The 21,824-nt window shown below is 37.0% G+C and overlaps 1 protein-coding gene across 3 annotated transcripts in view; it reads right to left on the bottom strand.

The window, feature by feature from the left end:
- The window catches only part of Mob2 (MOB kinase activator 2), a 53,728-nt gene that overhangs the window by 20,149 nt on the left and 11,755 nt on the right, over nucleotides 1-21,824 (bottom strand). Inside the window, exon 3 of one of the 3 annotated variants that reach the window (XM_090110423.1) lies at nucleotides 19,649-19,726. The exons of the other annotated variants lie outside the window; for them this stretch is intronic. Coding sequence (XP_089966549.1) covers nucleotides 19,649-19,665 — 17 coding nt within the window. The 5' untranslated portion in view covers nucleotides 19,666-19,726. The remainder of the gene's footprint in view (nucleotides 1-19,648; nucleotides 19,727-21,824) is intronic. 3 annotated transcript variants of the gene reach the window in all.

The raw sequence follows: 21,824 nt of genomic DNA, 5'->3' as shown, positions 1-21,824 counted from the left end.
GAGTCCTCGGTTGCGGTCTGGGGTCTGACAGATACCGAACGTAACATACCTCGCAGGACGGCAGGAAAGCCGCTGCAAACACCAGATTGCGTGCGATAAGCGATGTTGCCGCACGCTCCATACCAATAAAACCTATAACGCCAGTCGCCAGGTACCTGCGCTATTGATTCAACAATAACTTATTGGTTAAGTAAGGGCCTCCGATAAGGATAAGGATTTGTAGGAGATATTTAGTGAGTTGCGCACATCGGGCAACCCACTTGACATTAGCAAAGCTAGATTGGGTTTAGGACACGAGTTAATGAGCACATTATTGTACAATGTTCATAGATGAAAACAAAAAGACTTTTTAGTGATGATCGCAAAGATCGCATATAAGTGCAGAGACTTAAAAGTAAGATATTTCATTGACACAATATCATTGACTAAATGAACATTGTAGACAGTGACACGGCCGCCATGCGAACAACGTCCAGAGTGGGATGAGGCGGGAGGCCCGCGGATGAGTGCGTGACGTCACGGCGAGCCACCTGTGGCGCGGGCGGGCTGCGGCGGCCCGTGACGTCAGCGGCAGCTGTCTGCCACAACAATCTACTCCACGAGAATGTTAAGCGCTCACATGCACTCTGCATATTATGTATGTCATTACACAATTACGGAATGACATCTATGAAAAAAAAAAACAAAGAAAACTACGATAAGTTGGGCAAGATACTCATACATACTCATTACTCAAGCATTTATTATGTATTGTTTAAAGCTCTATATACAGGGTGTCCCAAAAAGTAGTGATGAACGGAAGCTGGGAGGTAGAGGACCTAGAGAGCTATCCGAATCACCCCCATGTATGTTATGCGATTTTTCGTATTTTCGGAGTTATGACATTTTTTTCAATTTTTCATCTATCGCTGAGTACGATGAGATTTTTATTTATGGTGACGTGACTTATTGCGCTAGATGCTTGATTTTTTTTTGTGTGGTAAGCTGAAAGATAGGCCAATTCAGTATGGTAACATTTACTATCGTTAGATCTTTGAATGGAATAAAAAAAAGAATTAAAATGCCAAGAAAGATAAAATTACCCAGTATGTTCTCCACTTCAAGGGCCCGTAAAAAAATAAAATCACATAAAAAAAGTTTTCCATTTGGCTTTTAAAAACTTGCTCTATCTATCAGGTAGCTACCCTGAAAATTTCATTTTATTATTCAGAAGGCTTCAATCGAAAAATTGAAATCTAAATGAGGTAAGTGCAAAAATTGAATTAACATGATGATTAATAAAAACAAATTAAAACCAATAACAAGGTGTTTAATTACCAGAAATTTTTAAAATGACCCCGCTATTGCTCAGTGCAAGTGCGACATCACCGTAAAAAGTTGTCTTTTAAATGTCTGAATGCCCTTTTATCATTTTTAATGGTTTCTTCTGCTACTATGAATTTCCAGGTTATTTCGTTCAAATTGTGGCAGTCTCTCGTCTTTGTAGTATCCCCACGGAAAAAAATCAATAGGGTTTATGTCCGGGGACCGTCGAGGCCAGGCTAAAGGGCAAAGATACCCTGAAAGATGGATTGGTCGTTGCAGCCTGCGCATGCGCTGGTGACGCCTGCCTTAAAGCCTGGCCTGCACGATCCCTCGACCTAAACCCCATTGATTTGTTTCAATGGGGATACTAAAAAGACCTCGGCTACTTGAGAGAATGCTACAATTTGGACGAAATAACCCGGAAATTCATAGTAGCAGAAGAAACCATTAAAAATGATAAAAGGGCATTCAGACATTTAAAAGACAACTTTTTACGGTGATGTCGCACTTGCATTAAGCAACAGCGGGGTTATTTTAAAAATTTCTGGTAATTAAACACCTATTTATGGGTTTTAATTTGGTTTTAATGATCATCATGTTAATAAAATTTTTGCACTTACCACATTTAGATTTCAATTTTTCGATTGAAGCCTTCTGAATAATAAAATGAAATTTTTAGGGTAGCTACCTGATAGATAGAGCGAGTTTTTAAAAGCCAAATGGAAAACTTTTTTTATGTGATTTTATTTTTTTATGGGCCCTTGAAGTTGTGAACATACTGGGTAATTTTATCTTTCTTGGCATTTAATTCTTTTTTTATTCCATTCGAAGATCTAACGATAGTAAATGTTACCATACTGAATTGGCCTATCTTTCAGCTTACCACACAAAAAAAAATCAAGCATCTAGCGCAATAAGTCACGTCACCATAAATAAAAATCTCATCGTACTCAGCGATAGATGAAAAATTGAAAAAAATGTCATAACTCCGAAAATACGAAAAATCGCATAACATACATGGGGGTGATTCGGATAGCTCTCTAGGTCCTCTACCTCCCAGCTTCCGTTCATCACTACTTTTTGGGACACCCTGTATGTAGTTGTAAAGTAACGCTCATAAAAGAAATTTATTTCTGCTCCACGTTTACAGCACACCGCATTCGACGTGCGCAATAGATTTTATTGCTAGAGCTCGGCGTAACGGATGACGATACAGCTACATTGAACCATTGTGGCTGCTGTCAGTAAAATAGTAAATACTAAATATTAAAACATGGGATTACATGAAGCCTACCGGAAATAGCAACAGTAATTATATATACTCTTTATATGCTAATATTATAAAGCGAAAGTTTGGATGACGAAGAATGTATGATTTTACTCTTTGACGCGAAAACCACTGAACGGATTGCGATGACATTGTCCTATTTCTGTCGCCATCGTGAAAGAATCAAGCTTTATCAGCTACCTATCAGCCAACGTTAGTTTTTTTCGCTTTGTGCAGTTATGCGTGTGTGGATAAGGATTGCACGGCGGCACTACTTGCAAAACTGCTATTGCGATACTCGCCGTTACAACACTACCGTCAGCCTTCGAGCCGTGCGCGCTCCGCCGAATCATGAAAATCAGACCAAATTTTATTGAATAAACGCTAAATAGTTAATACAGAATGAAAATTGAAAATACAACTAACAATATGTAATATGTGTAAGGAATAATGATATAGTGGATGGAAGACTAATCAGAATGCCGGCCGCCGGCGACCCAGTTTGCGGTGCCATAAAAAGAGTAGCTCGAAGCGGTTCGAGCACTTTTACCATCGATCGTGATAGACCGCCGTGACCCGCGTTGGCTGCCGTTCAACTTATTTGCTGCAATGTTCGCGTGTGCGCTAAATGTTGCTTCTTTCAATTTTTCTATTTAAATAATTATTATCATAAATATATATTATAAATTTTGGTGCGATACAATATTGTTATCTGTCTATATGCCAAATTCTCCGAAACGCTGATTTTTAAATTGTGCGAAGACGAGAGACGAATCATAGATTTTGCTCAATGCTCATAATGAAACGTAAAGTCTTTACAGTTGAGTCGTTCAATCGTCGTCCAACCGGCTCCGTGTTCGGACCCGTTGGATACATAATGCATGTGAACAGTATGTGCAGTGTAGTACGTGATTGCAGTATATATATGTATGCGGATGATACTTGTCTACTCTATGCGCATAAAGATAAGCACATATTAGAAGCTAAAATACACAATGACTTTACAAATATAATAAAATGGGCGCACGATAATGGAATCATAATCAATATGAATAAAACAAAATGTATACCTACATATTCGCTCACCTTATAGTAAGACTATGAATTCGCCAAAAATATTAGGTCATAATTATGAATGTCTACATATTGCAAAGAAATGTAATTGTAAAAATATTGAATTAGTGGAAGAATACAAATACTTGGGGTTAGTTATTGATAAATACTTTTCATGGAAATCTCATATTCTTAATCTTTCGGATAGGCTGAGGGCAGTTCTTGTAAAATTTCATCACCTTAGTTTTATATTAGATAAGGCCACTATGTAGGTATATTGTGTACTATGCATTGACTGACTCACTGCTTCCTTATGGATTGGCTAGCTATGGGCGCACTTTTAAGACCTACCTTGATAAAATAAAAGCGCTTCAATTAAAATTTATTAAAATATTAGCACATGAAAAAGTAAAAATCCGCTGTAAAAAAAATAATGATTATAACTATTTGTTTGTAGAGTGCAAGATGCTGCCTGTTCATGAGAAGGTAAATATGTTAATTGCAATGGAACAATTTCATAATGATGAATTTAAGATCTGTATTAATAAAACAATGTCTTATAACTTAAGAACTAAAAATGTATTAGAAGTGCCACATTATTGTAACTACTATGGACAGAGACATAGAAAGTACTTAGTGCCAAAACTGTTTAATAGAATCCCAATGAAAATTAAGGAGAGTGGTAAGAAGGATGGAATTATTAGGAAGGAATTAAGAAGATATTTTTTAAATGCATTTGAGAGTGAGTTGATGTGTTGATGATCTGTGGCCGTTGAAATGTAACATTGTTAGTTAGAATATCAAAGTGTTAAATTAAACTGTAGTGTAAATTTCTTGTATTTATAAGTAAAATGGAAGGACATTTGTAAAATGGAGCTACATCTGCCAACAAACTGTTTTACAGTTTGGCAGAGTATTGTGATAATATGTATTACAGTTTGGCAGAGTATTGTAATAATATGTATCTGTGTCTTTGGTTCTGAAATGAAAAAATAAATAAATAAAATAAGTTAGAGCCGCATGACTTTAGGCTTTATTTGTTTACTTAGCTGGAGGCGCGCGGCGGGGCGGCGGGGCGGCGGGGGAGGCGGGCGGGCTGACGTCACATGGCGCGATCACCCGAAGGTCGACCGAGCGGACCGCATAGCCTATCTACACTCTACACTCTACAGTGACCTGTCCGCACCGCATTTACAATAATATAAAATATTATTGTTTTTTTTTCATAGTGATTTAAGAATAATAGTCCGGGATACATCGCCCATTTTTGCAAGTGATTACTATCAAGCTAATTTTTCGTGAGTAGCTTTATTTTGATGAGATGCCCAATAATTTCATGTACAAAACTCTCGATTGTGGTAGCTACCAGAGGAAACAAGGATAAAATATTTTGATTTGATGGTTCTCAAATATTAATTACTAACTGAATGTTTTTTTTGTTCAATCTCAAGATAATTATCTAAATTATTCGAAAAAATATTTGTCCTACAAAATCTATGGTTTGATCAAAGAGTCCCCCTTTCCAATGTGTATCGATAACGAAGTCATCATAAATGATTACTAACCAGCTGATTTTTTTATTTTCACTTATTTAATACTTATATAATTCAACAGACATATTGTCCTACAAATTGCGTAATAAATATTTGAGAACCGTCAAATCAAAAATTTTTATCCTTGTTACCTCTGTAAGCTACCACAATCGAGAGTAATTTCGTACATGAAATTATTGGGCATCTCATCAAAATAAAGCTACTCACGAAAAATTAGCTTGATAGTAATCACTTGCAAAAATGGGCGATGTATCCCCGACTATAATTAAAATTTAAATATTAACTAAGTACTTTATTTCTTCTAGAAAAAGAAATCACTTTTTGTTTAATATTAATACCTATTAACCTATAGATCATAAATTTATCTGGGGGCACGGTATTGTCCCCGAAAATTAGTCCCCTTCAAATCTATACTAATATTATAAAGCTGAAGAGTTTGTTTGTTTGAACGCGCTAATCTCGGGAACTACTGGTCCGATTTAAAAAATTCTTTCGGTGTTAGATAGCTCATTTATCCAGGAAGGCTATAGGTTCCCACAGTATTACTTTACTCTATGGCTATATAATATCATCACGCTACGACCAACAGGAGCGGAGCCAAGCGGGTGAAACCGCGCGGAGCAGCTAGTTTAGAATATAGGTAATTAGTGTTTAATGTCTAAATCAAGGAAAAAACTAAACATTCTATAATGTCTGTCCAGATTTCTAGATACACCGATTGCGTGATTTACTTTGCAATCCCATACACTTACTCGTATATGGGATTACAAAGTTATTTACGCAGTTGGTGTATCCAACCTTGTAATCCCTTACTGGGGGCAATCTGGGGTCTAAATATTGCTTTAAGAAAAATCGTTATTGATATTCTAGAAGTAAAAGGTACCAAAAAGGAAAAAAGTAGAGCTCTACAGTAAAGAAGCGAGATGCCATAAAAAACATCCTGTAAAAAAAGCCAACTCTCGCAGCTCAATTTTTCTACCGGAAAAAGTTGTGAGATCCATTTAATACCAAGTCGGTTAACTTATTTTGTCTCTATTTAAGGGACCTTCTGTATTAAGGTATTCCGTAAATTATTATCATATCAATTTTAAAAATATTTAACGTTTTAAATAAATAGAACAACTTGGCCATCAAAAGGGCTAAAAGTTCTATGCAGTTTTCCTACGAGATCGAATCAGAAATGAGGAAAGAGGAAGGACATAGGTCGCCGGATTAGCACGTTGAAGTGGCAGTGGGCAGGGCACATAGCCCGTAGAACCCAACGGCCCACAACCACAACCTTTGTGCCACAACCACAACGCAAAAAGGTTGTGGAATGGAGGCCACGTACTGGGTGACGAAACGTGGGACGACCTCCCACAACATGGACAGACGACATGGTCCAAGTGGCAGCGGTCGTACTGGTAATCCTTGAGGGAGGCTTTGTCCATCAGTGGACGTCCCGCGGCTGAAACGACGACGACGACGACACTGACAGCTCACCCACCCACCCTTGAGGACTTTCGATATGATCATCTTTCTCATACTCTTAATAAATAATATTTAATCTTATTTTGGGGATATTACGTCATTGCAAATTAAAAAAATGCAAGGACAAAAAACGGTAACATTACATAGCATATAGCGGCAGAATGGCGAGTCAGACAAACGATATGTTACATTATAAATATGGATCGGCCTTCGAGCGTGAACGTTTGAGCGCGAGCACGCCGCATGCTACACAATTTCTAATTCTGTACATATTTTTATAGCAAACGACACGATATGTACAGCATCGACGGAATTTCGTATTCGAAGGAATGACATCAGTTTAAACTTTAAAACCTTGACAGATTGATACGATGTAAAGTTGATGTAAAGTGAGTGAGGGTGGTGGACCGTGGAGTGCGAACGGCCGCGGCGAGGCAGGCGCCGCGCGGTAGCGTATCGGGGCCGCGCGGTCCCGTTACAACTGTACCGCACCGCTTGTCCCTCCACCGAATAACGAAACTGTTTGAGATTCTAAGTCGAATTGCTATTCTGTATTCTACCCAGGTACACCAATTAAATAAATACGCAAATACAGATACTACGCGCTATTTTTTCCCGACAATTTGCTGCACTATGTTATAGTCAAATCCCGAAACACAATCTTTTCGCGGAAAGACTGGTTTATCTTAGGTTTGGCAAAAGCCATCAATCCTCGAAATACATTTTAATTTCGCCATTTGACTGAAGTATTTTTACTCAAACCTAACCTACCTAACTTTTCAGTCAAATGTCGAAAGTAAATTATTCTGTTTCAATTTTGGTCTAGTCATCCTAGAAGCGACTGTCGAACGGCGACCTAATTTTTTTGAAACAATAAACATTAAAATTAATGCCTCACCATGACAAAAAAATAAATATTATATACATATAATAAATAATTTCTCATTTTGAATTACTTAAGAAATTATTTAAACAAACATTAAAATTAAAAATTTTATTTTTTCATACCTAATCTTACAAACAATCCTCCGTATATTCCAATGCATCTCAAATGCAAAATGGAAATCACATAAACTGACCAATCAGGTGAACTGGCAGAGTTAACAGTTCTTAAGACTTGAAACCTGCTTAAATGATAAAATGCTTTCAAATATACGGAAATAAGAAATTTAGGAATTACCTAATTGTAGTTTGACTGGTCATTGGTCAAACCCCGATTTAATAAAATTGTTTTTTGACGTTTGCATGATCAAATTAGTCTCTCCCAGGTTTGACGAAAATTGTTTAGTAAAAGGCCGAAATATTACATTTATTTGGACTTTGTCGAAAGTCATTTTGTCAGAGGATTGACCAGTCCAACTTACGAGTGCCCGAGCTTCGGGGTTTGACTCTATATAACACTTACATAAAAAACTTGTTTATTTTATTTAGGCTAAATTAGCCTCGAAAAAACTTGGTGTGCTCAGTAGATCGAGACAGTACTTCACGCCGGCCCACCGACTTCAGCTGTACAAGGCTCAGGCGCGACCGCATATGGAGTACTGTTCTCATCTCTGGGCCGGAGCCCCACAGTATCAACTCCTTCCTCTTGACCGCATCCAACGTCGAGCAGGTCAAAATTGTCGATGACCATAGGCTTTCCGATAGGCTCGATCCTCTGTCAGTGCGAAGAGACGTATCTCTGTATACTGTACTACAGGGAGTGCTCTGAGGAAGTGTTCCACGTTTTACCAGCCGCACAGTTCCACCACTTCCATCTCCACTAAATTCAGTTCTCATGACGCAAAGATCAATGAGAGCAGAGTTATGCCCACTGCGGATATTTCGTAGGCCTTCTCAAGACAAATTACATTTGAAAAAGTTACTCAGAGACTAACGCTGAACATATAAAAGACATAACCGCGTATAGATATTACCATTTCTGCTTAACTAATTTTATTTTATGTATGAATATATCACGTATGCCGTTGCTTTTGGACTCAAACAAACAGGGAAGCTGAATCAATAAAAAATAAGAATTATAAAATCCAAATCCGAATTTCATAAATAAGTGCGAAGTGAAATAAAGTTGAACCATGAAATGAATTCGCAATAATCATGTTTTACGGGCTCGTTATTATTCCGGCGCGATGACGTAAAGGTTCGGTTTTAGCCGGCTCCTGTTGCATCCGCATATCAGTGTAACTGAGTAGAACATAACGCCATTCACTTCATTATTCAATATCATATCAACCGCTTAACTAATAATTTTAATATATTGCCTCGTTCTTTTATTATTAATTTACATTGAGATTAAAATAATTTATTTTTTTTATTTATTTGATTTAATTCAGATAATTGCAATATCCATATAATTGTTAGTATCTTGTTACCTTAAAAAACTAATAATAAATACCAATGTCAAACTAAAATCATTTATGTTAGGGTTTAAGGGATCGAAAGAAATATGGATGAACTTAAAGTTTGACTTTGAACATAACTAAGGTTAATCCAGTTCTTGTTTGCGTGAAGTTAATATGTATACTTAAGTAAAGTGGCTATTGAATTCTATAACTGTTTGATTCGTGTTTGTGACAATGGTTTTAAGAATTCAATAGTCACTAGCACACTAATAACGCTGACCAATTATTATAATATACTGATATGAATACCAATGTTGAAATTTAGTGTCCTATTCAATTAATTTTGATTGAGCTCTGTACGAATGGGCCGCTATTTTTTTTTTCGATAACCTTAATATTTTAAACTCCTCAAAAAATGTCTGTATAAATGACTGAAACTGCGAGCCGATCAGGAAACCCTCTCGTTTAGCTACTACCTAGGTGTTAAAGTTGGAATATTGATTCCTATAGAATAGGACACTAGCCGCTCCCTGCTCCTGCCTGGCTGACCTGGGAAAAATGTAGCTTTCTATTAGTGAAATAAATTTTCAAAATTCAATGGCTAAAAGTTAAGTTAGACATGGCCTATGTGGCAGATATTATTGTATCGTCACACCCCGGACACTCCATACAAAATTATCGTTTTACAGTAACACTATACATTAGACATTTGTACAGAATGCAAATGTGTGTGTTAAAGCTTTAGGGTTGGCACTTTGTGACTTGCGTGTTCATGTCACCTTGGTCGATCTAAAATATTCATTGCCCTGCACCAAATTTCCAACATAGTTACGAGTAGGTACATTCAATTGAAACAGAACATGTCCGCGACTCGCGAGTACAGTACATATTTAGAAACTACGTTTAGAATACTAGGTTTAGATACCCATATCACTAACACATTAATCACATCACACATGTATTTAGTACATTTCAAGTTTTCAAGCGTAATAATCTTCGTAGACCGGACTCTCAGTGGAGTTTCGTTTGCAAAAATAGCGGACCTAAATCTGACTTCTGATATATATTGTATAGATCCCAGACATCCTATAGACAGATGTTGCCAACCAGTTTTGTGGTCCCCCTCTCCCCACCCCGATAATTAAATATGGCATACAAAGAAAAAAATAAAAATTTCCAAAACATGCCGTGTGGGGTATCAAATGAAAGAGCTTATTGAGTAGATCACGAATATATAGCATACTATAACATTTCTTACACTTTCTCTAAGATTTTTAGAAAATTTACGAAAATGCTCCATTTTTGAGTTATGTATACCATGTTTTGGGACCACAAAACTGGTTGGCAACATCTGTCTATAGGATGTCTGGGATCTATACAATATATATCAGAAGTCAGATTTAGGTCCGCTATTTTTGCAAACGAACATCTCCTTGGAGCCTGCTCTATCGCTGCGTATCATCCTTTCGGTAAGCGCTGGCCATATTACTCGTGAATTCGTGATCGTGCGGGGTGACGTAAATGTTTACTTTTGGCGGGAGGCGGGAAGTGTCCGTTCTGTAGCGTTATGTTAGCTACTATTAAGTATTCTGTGGCACAAAATATTACCATAGGAACTGACTACTGTGTTATTTTATGAGCATATCGGATTTAACTAATGCTGGTCATACACCATACTTCCTATCGTCCATTCGGCATGACGCTACCGATTGGATCAGTTAGAACTGACCATGTGTGGGAGTGGATTGTCATTATTTGGCATGATAGTTATACTTGACGGAACAATCGAATTTCGATTCTTTTGGCTTGATCATGATCATGGCGATTGGATCATGTCGATTGGACCGTGTATGGCGGTATGCGATCGTCACTTCAGTCTGGTCAATTTTCTGGTAATTTTTCGTCCAAGCTGAAGCATAGGCGCTTCGCTCGCTTGGTCGATAAATATGAAAGTATATGGATGTTTAGATGTCAACGGTTACGGATTTGAATAAGATTTGTTTGGGAGATAGATAAAGTACCAGATTACTTAACACATTGGGTACTTCTCATTAAATAGGTACATAATATATATAACAACAATCTTCCCGGCATATAATTCTTTTTTAAAGTATGGTGTATGGCCAGCATAAGCACGTTATCATGGCATGAACAAATGCAAGCAAAACTATGAAGTTTTTTTTTTATTCTTTATTTTTCAAGGGACTTTGTCGCTTAGCGACCACGTCGTCCCGTAAATTCCATTAACAATCAACACTTAAATATAAAAAATATAAGTACAAACTACAGTAAACAATGCAATCAATTTTGTAATCCAACATCGGTCAGTCTGACCAGCACCCACCCGCACCTCTGCCGACGAGGGACAAGTGAGAATGCTGTTCACACAACCGACATTGTTAATACAGCGGAAGACATTATTTTGTTGTCTAAATTGCGCGTTCCGAACACACTCCAAGAGAATATGCTGCACATGTTCTACAATTATACCACAATCATTGCACAACGGAGAATCGGCTTTCTGCACTAAATGTGCAAACTTATTCGATGGAATATGTCCCGAACGTAATCTTAAAAAATTTGGAAAATCCAAAAGTGCACGCCTCATAATTTTTTTTTAATAATTATTTATTAATTATTATTTTTGTTTATTTAATAACAATTAAACCACATCGAATCAGACCCTGAAAAATGAAAGGGTTCTATTCCTGAGCATACTCAAGCGTAAGAGAAAAAAAGACTCGATTAGTAAAGTATTTCGGTCGCTATCGTGTTAACAAGAAAATCCTCCGCACATACAGACACACGGACGTCCAAGACAGAACTTTTTTAAACTGTTTTTAACTAGTTTAAATAACAAAAATGACATCAAAAATATCATGAATGTTAAAAATAGTGTTTTTTCTTAATATGTGTGTGTATGTATTATCTTACAAGTGCAATGTATGATACATAAAGACATTTTAAGTTTGAAAAATCAGATGTTTTGCGCGAAGTGACAGTAGTACCCACCTCAACGCTTCGCTTATGAGGCGTGCAATAGTTGTCAACGTCCTCCTATCGCATACAATCTCATCAAGCCATGGGTACAGAGGTACATGTGGTTGGATTGTTCTGTGCCAAATTCCTTTCTCCCGCAATCGTTCATCAAAATATTCCTGCCAATCGGATAGACATTTATCCCTCACATATTTAAAATGATCCGAGTACAATGGAGCGACCTCCAAGGGTACCCCATCTATTGCTGCTTGTTTGGCTAATAAATCAACCTCATCGATCTCTTTGAGCTGAATATGAGAAGGGATCCATTGTAAGATTACTTCCCTATTATTAGCTTTTAAGTTCCAAATTAACTCTAAAATTTTATAGGCAATCGGTACTCCTCTCACTTGAGAGGCACAGCGAGCCAAATGTTGCAATGAGCTTTTAGAGTCAGTTAAAATGACAAAATGTCCGAAATAACTATGAAGTTAACACAGCATTTGCGATGCCATAGAAACGTATCGTTATTAGAAAACACACACCGCAAGGTGTAAGCTCAAGGATTATTCAAAAAAAAACACACGACACAAATGTTAATTTTCAATCTTACTTTATTAAAATGAGTATAGATATACCTAGAAGCTAAGCGGTAGATGATGAAAAAAATGTATCTTAAAAGTGTGCTACGATTAAAAAACAACTTTGAACAGGAGCATTTCACGATTCATGAAAATATAGTAATTACCTATATTTTTATCTGACGAGCCTCGTTTTCTTACTTTATTTCTCTTTTGAGGTAGATAAATATTTACAGTATCTACCTTTGGTTTCAGGGACACATTGAGCAATAAATAATATGTGATACATGTATTTATTTACGGTTATCCATAGGTACATATTATTATGTCGCAGTCATCTGGTTGTAACTGCTAGTTGATTGAATGACTAGCGCGTCTACGCTTTCTCCTCTACGCGCAAGTAAATTCACCAAAACAAAACAAATTAAACTCATAATATTAATGGTCTGAACGCTTCAAACTTTTTTTTTTTTTCATTCAGGATTAGCGTTAAGCTAACTGTTAACATTCATTCGTACCTATTGCCGCTTCCCCCAAAATTGAGATTAGAATTTAGAAATTACGAGTAAGCAGTAGATAATAATTGAACACAATAGGATAACGTGGAATCACTTATGGCCGGGATTGAGAAAAAGGACAGCTGAGCGGCGCCGAATGACGACTCAACGCTAAAGCATTACTTCGCAATAGTTCAACAACAATTGACCTTTCACTATTCGTAATGCAAATTGCGCTATTGTTTGTGAGAAAAAAAAACATTCTCTCGCAATTTGAGGTTAATGAGAATTTACTGTTTGTTTACGTCAACACTCAACATAAATGAAACAAGGCATGGAAAGTATCCGTTCCAAATGTACTTTCTGAGTGAATGTTCAAAATTATTAATGACATTCTTTTTTTTAGGTTTTGCGTATAGTTCTTAAGGATAACAATTAAAATAAACATCCTAATGTTGACCTTGACAACGTAAATCGATCAAGTAAGTATAGGTTTTTCGTTAAATCACCAATAGGAAATCACTCACGCCACGAGCCCTCCAAGGAAAGCGACGGGGCCTCCTCCTATGAGTCTGATCTTCCGGTGGCAAGAATCGAAGAGCGACAATCGAGCGTGTGGTGGCGGCGGCAAGCCGACCATGCCACTGGTGACAGCAGAGCGCAACATCGCCTCACATGCCACTCCGGCAGCGCCGTACTGCCGCACCGCACTGACCACTATCCGGGCGCGAGCACGACACACGTCACACAGAGCGCGCCAGCTCCGCCAGGCATCGCAACACGCGGTACACCGCTCGGGACGCGGACGACGCGAGACTGTCGCTCCGCGCTCGACGCTAGCCCCCCGGGCCCCGACCCGCCGCCGCGCCCCTCACCGCGCGATCCCCGCCCCGCCCCGCCCGCGCCCGCCCACACCATACGTCACTCGCCGTTGCTTCAGCTGACCGTGAGTCGTGACTACTACAACATTAAACATCGTCCAAGCATTTTCAAATTTTAACATAATATGCAATAAATACAGACAAATTTTTAATTTGTCATGAATATTTAAAATAGCAAAATAAAGATGTTTATTTTCTAATATCTGTAGTGCGAAGACTTTTGTAGCGCATGACGCATGAGCCATAAGCTCTGATAATATCGTGTATCATAAACAGGGATAATTAATTGAATCAACTACACATTGGGACAAAATTCAAATATAGACTGTATTATCAAAATAAATATGGCTTGACAACTAAAAAAAGAAATAAAAAAGGCGTATTGTATTTTTGAACTACAAATTCTTATTTTTTTGTTTTTCAGTTTGATATACATTATTATAGGTCTACCAGAATTTGATGGCATATTTACTTATATTTAAAAAAACAACGATTTTCGTGTGGCAACTTTATTTGACTACTATCAAATTGGTTGTCAAATTATTTGTCTTCTTCGCAGTTGATGAATAATTTTTAGGATTTTGTCTTCAAAATCTTCGAAAATGTTGAAAAAGCCGCTGCGATCACAAGCAAGAGGTGTTGTGTACAATGTGTATAGAAAAACATTGGATGAAGAAGGGTCAAACACATCACAATCTTCAATTTTGAAGCGCATGGAAGATTTGACTGGTAAATTGGACTTACCCGTTTTGATAATTTAAAAACCTTTATACGTTAAAAATATTTTAAATCTTAAACTACCTAAATTAATCCAATAGAAATGATTACAGAAGAATGATAATAGACCTGCTACGGATACCAAAAAATTAGTGGAAGAAGCTTTTTCTGAAATTGGGCCAGAGCAATGGCTGAAATGCTGTGAACACGTCCGAAAAATCGAAAACGATTATATGACAAGATATTAAAGTAATAGAAATAATGGAAGCGCGTTTTATTATAAACACTTCTTTATCGTCATCCGTTCATCCGATAAAGATCTAGAAATGGAATTGGAATACTTAGAATCTTTTTCCAGTTCTGGATGATTAGATCTATTTAATTTCTTGACGGAGTATTTGTAAGCTATCCAAGTCAATTTTGTAATGTGCGTATCTGTTAATATGTACTTACAAAAATAAACATTATTTTATTTATATTTTTTATTTTATTTTATAAAAAACTAGCAGTCCACCCCGGCTTCGCCCGTGGTACATATTTACGTTTTCTCTACGTAAGAACCATCCTCGTACTTCAAGGAATATAATAAAAAAAGAATTATCGAAATCGGTTCAGCCGTTCTCGAGTTATGCGCTTACCAACACATTTTGCGATTCATTTTTATATTATAGATAATAAACAATCAAGTTTTCATCTGCATTATCATTACATCCACATTTTCATATGGGATAATGATAATGATATATATACATATATAGGTATGTGTAAATAGATAATATTATGTATTACCTACCTAAAAGTAATATGTATATTATATACATGTATGTAGGTACCTACATATTATTATGTGGCTAAGTATATCATTATTATCCACTTATATGTAATGGATATTGAGGACAAAATAAAAATAAGCAGTATCAAGATCGTTCAGTCCTTTTTCCCTAGTGTTGCACGCTCAAAATTTTGAGTTCCCTAATAGGCATGACGAAAGATTTTGAAATCCTCTTCCATAATGTGTGTATACGTTTACTAGACAAGAAAAACCCTTTAATTCGGTAATATACTTAAATTTAACGAAGATAAAAGCCATTTTTCAAAAAATATTTTTTGAAAAATTGCTTTTATCTTATTAACTGTGCCAAAACAGCTCGCAGGTGTCATGGCGTAGGCATGACGTCACTCTATAGTAAATACGTAATTGTCTGTACGTATAGCGAAGAAAATGAAAAAAATATTTAATTATGCTTTTAATATGTGTTATAGAAACGAATTTCAATGTTTATGTGGTGTGCAGTATTGCAGTGTGAATCCTCATAAAAACAATGCCCAAAAAAGTGTTAGTAATTGTTTCAAGCGAGAAAATAATAAGAAATGATTTTATAAAGTTGGCGCGGAGAAACCGGAACCACATCGTGAATTCGCAATTATATTTCTGTTCTTCTCTTCTCTTTTCTGTTTCTTATTGTTGAAACAATACAAAATAAATAAAAATGCGTATTCTCAACACCTGACGTGTTGTTTACATAGGCGTGACGTCACATGGACGTCACGCGTGTTTCTGTCAAAATGGCCGACTGCAGAATGTCAATGTTTTATTTTATTGATAACTAGCAATGCCCTGCGGTTTCACCCGCATAGATAGCGATATTGACAGTGAAAATTCTACTATAGGTCGGACTATAGGTTTAATTTTTAATCACATGAAAATCACCTTCGCCCCGTCCCGCACTACGCCTGCTCATTGTATTAAACAGTATATCTACCGTTTTCTGTAGATTGACACTTTTAAAAATTCGTTATATCTTTTGAATGGAATATCCAATTTTTTTAATTTAAAAAGTATTTTGCTGGTATTGAAACAGTCTATAAAAACATCATTTAATGGGATAAGGATTAATATATGTGTATGGATAAAATGGTTTGATTACTGTCGGCATTTCTATTTACTTTGAAAACGTAAAAAAGTTGTTGTAGTAACATAACTACTGAAGATGGACATATGGTATCGCGGACTTTCTTGTAGATATTGATCAATTCTATAATACCGTAGAACATTTTTTTGTTCTATCTTCAATAGATTCCGCAGCGCACGCGATGACAGAATTTTTATTATGGAATTTTTTACACCTTGGGTTACATTATTGCATTTTTGGTAAGGATCTCTAATTTTTTTGAAAATGCAATATAGCCTATGTTGCTCAGTAAAGATGCAGCTTTCTATTGAAGAAAGAATTTTTGAAATCGGTCCAGTAGTTTATGCGTGAAAACCATACATACATACATACTTACATAATTACAAACCTTTCCTCTTTATAATATTAGTATAGATCTCATTAATCTTAATGTTTTTGAATATTTCTAAGTCACTTTTTTTAATTTATTCATTATACACTACTCAAAACAAAATAGGGCCCACCTACACTTATCTCAAAGTTTTGCCTACACGTAATTTATAGGGTAGTTATTGGGGTACTTGAGTATTCCCTTACGTTGTTGACATGTTAACGAAACTTTATTGCTGTTTTAACTATTCTTTTTAATGTTATTCTCAAGTGGGTAACCAGAAAAAGTTAAATGTTTCAAAATCACGTTCTTTCCAAATTCTCAATCACTTGTGTTCAAAGTCTCATTCTGAATGTTACTGTAGCACATCGTTATTTTTTAAAGTTTAATTTGATTTCGGTATTATTCGTGATTATTATGCCTGGATCTCGGGTTCATATGGATATGGCAGCAAGAGCGGTTGCTTTGCTTCAAGAAGGAAATTCTCAGAGATCGGTGGCAATACGTCTTGGTGTGTCACGTCGAGCTATCCGAAATACTTGGGATCGTTATCAAGAGACAGGTAGTGTTGCTAGAAGACGTGGAACAGGAAGTACTCGGGCTACAACAGCCCAAGAGGACCGGTACATCAGACTAACAGCGCGTCGGCAGCAGACGGTAACCGCCCGTGCCTTACAAAATCAACTGCGGCAATCTACTGGCACTCGAGTGAGTGATCAAACCATTCGGAATCGACTTCATGAAGGTGGCCAAAGGTCCAGAACTCGCGCTGTTCGACTGAAAATGACAAGTGCTCATCGTGCAGCACGATTAAGGTTTGCTCGTGATCACTCAGACTAGTCTATGGATAACTGGGGGACAGTACTGTTTACGGATGAAACTAAAGTGAAGTTTTTAAGTGACGATCGTCGAGTGCGTGTATGGAGAAGGGAAGGTGAACGTTTTTCTGAACCTTGTGTCCACGGAACAGACCGATTTGGAGGTCCAAGCGTCATGGTGTGGGGCGGCATAAGCCTACATGGCAAAACGGAGCTCTTGATGGAGGTACCGTGACTGCTACTACCTATGTCGAACGGGTCATCCGGCCTCACGTGATCCCATTTTCACAAAGAATTGGGGAAGAATTCATCTTAATGCAAGATAATTCCCGCCAACATACAGCCCGTATCACTCAAAGAGCACTCTCTGATGGCAATATAAGAGTTCTGCCGTGGCCAGCCATGAGTCCTGACCTCAATCCAATAGAGCATATGTGGGATCAATTAAAAAGGAGCGTCAAAGCAAATTTCAGCAACATAAACAGCCAACAAGATCTCATAAATGCTCTTAAAGTCTGTTGGGAGCAAATACCTGACGAAAATGTAACCCATTTGATTGAAAGTGTCCCAGATAGGCTCAGAGAGTGCATACGGAGCATAGGGGGTCCCACACGCTACTAATTACAAAATAAACCAGATTTTTTTTGTTAATAAAGGTTTTATTGAAACTTTTGTCATTTGTCTTATTTGTGCAATTTTTCTCTAATACTGTTAATTTTGCATAATTTTCATAAAATCGCTAATTTTTGCTTTAGTTTACGTTAAAACAATTGTCCTACACCTTGTTCGTTTATACCCATTCATAAAATAAGAAAAAAGTGAAGAGTTTTTACAACACAGCAAAAAATCAGGGTGGGCCCTATTTTGTTTTGAGTAGTGTACATTTTCCCTTAAATTCGATCATTTATGGATACTGTCGTCATGCCTATTGCCATCAGATTCTGGTTTACCTATATACTCTTAGATTCCAAAATGAAAGGTAGATGGAGCGTTGCCGAACTAAACCGAATGATTTATCGTCATTTCCATAAAGCTATGAGTGCTGTTATTTCGCATTTTCAAAAAATTCGTTTTTAGTCGAGAATACGGGACATTTTATTTTCATCATATCCATCATGGAGTGCACATGAATTAAATCGCGAGCGAAAACGACTATGACGTTTTAAAGCTTTATAAAAGTAACAAAAAAATGTACAATAAGTACTTAAGTATTAAAATAATCGAATAATGATCATGAACCTTTTTTGCACTATACAAATAATCACACGATCGAAAAATCCACTACCCCGAAGATCTTTTAACCATTTTACCGTTTGACCCATAAAAATGGCAAATTCATCTTCAAAATAATGGCAGCATACGTTGAAGTTTTGTATTCCTACTTACTTACATGTTAAATTATTATTTGTATAAAAAAAATAAGCCAAATAATCTACAGAAAACCTGTAAGACGATGTTTTATCTTTTTTTTTGTTTTTGGGAACAATTTTTACAGCTATCATAAGATAGCATTTTTTTACTAAAATTGCAAACCCCTTTTGATGTATTGCACTAGATGCGCTATAGGCACTGGCGCAAGTTCGTAGACCTGCTTTTGATTTTTATATTTTCTTTGACAAGGGCGATGGACGATTGTCATGCTCTATCTGCCTTTTATTTTGTAATCTAAGATTATACTTAGCTCATGAAATAATTATTGCATTGTCACCATTCGCCGATCCTTAATAAATGTACTTAACTCAAAAATCATTGATAGTTTCGCCATGCACCAAAACTAAGCAAAAATAACAGCAAACATTGTTTCCATTAGACTTCATGCAAAACGATAGATTTCAAATTTTAGAGATAAGCCCATGACGCCGATCACATTTGGTTGAAAAGCGAGTGTACAGCCGCACTTACCACAAGCAGTCCAACATGCTAGAGACATCCACTTCGCGCCCAACGGGCCGCGCCACTCACTACGCTCACTTCACTCACCTGAAACAAACATTTGCTTTTTAGTTTTTATACTTTATACCATGTTTATCTTAAACTAGCTGCTCCGCGCGGTTTCACCCCCGTGGCTCCACCCCTGTTGGTCGTAGCGTGATGATATATAGCCTATAACCTTCCTCGATAAATGGGCTATCTAACACCGAAATAATTTTTCAAATCGGACCAGTAGTTCCCGAGATTAGCGCGTGCGTACGTTCGTTCAAACAAACAAACAAACTCTTCAGCTTTATAATATTAGTATAGATAAAAAATTATGAATTAAACTATCCATTTTACTCGGCAACACTAAGGAAGACAAAATCTCTAAATAAAATCATCGACTTTGTTCTGTAGTTAAAATACGTTTGTTCGGAGCCCTCGGTGCGCGAGTCCGACTCGCACATAGCCGGTTGTTTTGTTTTGCAGTTTGCAGTTAATGAATAAGGTTTAAGTTTATATGTGATATTATGATAACAGGTAGTTACTGAGTTTGTTTCAAATAATTTAAAAATTTTGATTTTAGTAAAGACTGATACCTACTTAAATAAAGAGAAGTATTATGATATGGAAGTGTGGCAACATTTTACCTTGATAAATACGCTCGTACAATAACTTCAAATTATAATTAAAATTCTATCAGTATTGAGTTTATAGTGTGTGAATATGGAATATGCATAAAATTTGAAATGGCCTAAAATATTTTTTTCTCGAATACTTATTATCGTAATATTATAATGAAAAGGAATTTTTTTAATTTACTTATTATTTAAACCCCTAAAATACTTAATATTCAAAAAGTGCAAAATAAGGGAGCGAAATTCAAACTTCCAAAACGCGCCACCACTGATCGAACGAAATGTGACATCATCTGACACGACATTGTATTCATCCACAAACATTTGATACAATCATGTCTGTGTATTCATCACTCCACAGTTAATACCCCAGCCACACTATGCTACTCGTCCTGCTACTCGTCCTGCTCCTCGTCCTGCTCATCGCGCTGCCGCTCGCCTCGATATTGCCGTCTGGCCACACACTGCTCTACTCGCGCGATTAATCACGACGCTCTTCACTAGGGATGGGTCGTCGACGTATTTTTCATCATCGAGACTAGATCGTTAAATGTCGTTCATAAACTAGTCGTTCAACTAGTTAAAATCTTCGACTAGTCCATGTGTAAAATAAATAACTATAACTATTATTAAATAAATTCTTAAAACAATAAATTCTAATCTCAATAATAAAATTTTTTTTTTTTTTATTGTGTGATAGGGAAGCGCTTGACCACGATCTCGCCTGATGGTAAGCTGAGATGTGGCCTATGATGGAGCGCGCTTCCCTAGAAGGTACCCGTTCACTCTTCGCTTGAAGACCCCCATATTGTACTCGTCGGGGAACACATACTCAGGAAGCATGTTCCAGACTCCAGTCCCTCGCGGTTCGGATGAAGAATGTCGATCCGAACCGCTTTGTCCGGGTACATGGAACATCCACCATATGGCGATGCCTAGAGTCTGTGCGCCTCGACGATCGATGTTTAATTAATAAATGTTTATGCTTTCTTAAAAAAAAAAAATACTCCCTAAAAAAAGTATTACTAAAAAACTTATTATCGTTTGTTTTTATAGTTTAAATTCAAAACATTGGTCTTGTAAACCAAGAATATTTTTTTTTAAAAACTTCAAAGAAAAGAATTTATTCTTATCAATAAGACTGTTTGGCCGTTGAATTCAACTATTGCATTGGTGAGCGATGGACTAGTCGAATCGTTGAGTGTACATATAGACGGTTAATTTAACTAGTCCGTTGATTCCATGACGCCCATCCTTAATTCGCACTCGTATTGCCGGTCCTTTGACTCGCGCGCAAAAGCCGACAAAATAGGGAGCAGTGAGCAGGACGATGAGCACGACGAGTGGCATGACGAGTAACGTGGCCACACTACGTCCCTGCCTACTTCCCTCGTCACTTCCCATACCACTCATCGAGTCGTGTGGCTGGGGTATAACACTACCCACTGGACGTGCCATGTGACGTCACGCAAAGCGCGCGCAAAATGGCGGCGTTTGAACTGCTTAAATTTTTTAAAAGTTTTAAA

The sequence above is a fragment of the Colias eurytheme genome, chromosome 15, assembly GCF_061535395.1.
Source record: "Colias eurytheme isolate Ceu_HAF_F1 chromosome 15, ilColEury1 Martin Lab GWU primary, whole genome shotgun sequence".
Lineage (NCBI taxonomy): Eukaryota > Metazoa > Arthropoda > Insecta > Lepidoptera > Pieridae > Colias > Colias eurytheme.
Note: the sequence above shows the minus strand (reverse complement) of the source record. Positions and strands in the feature narration are given on the sequence as shown.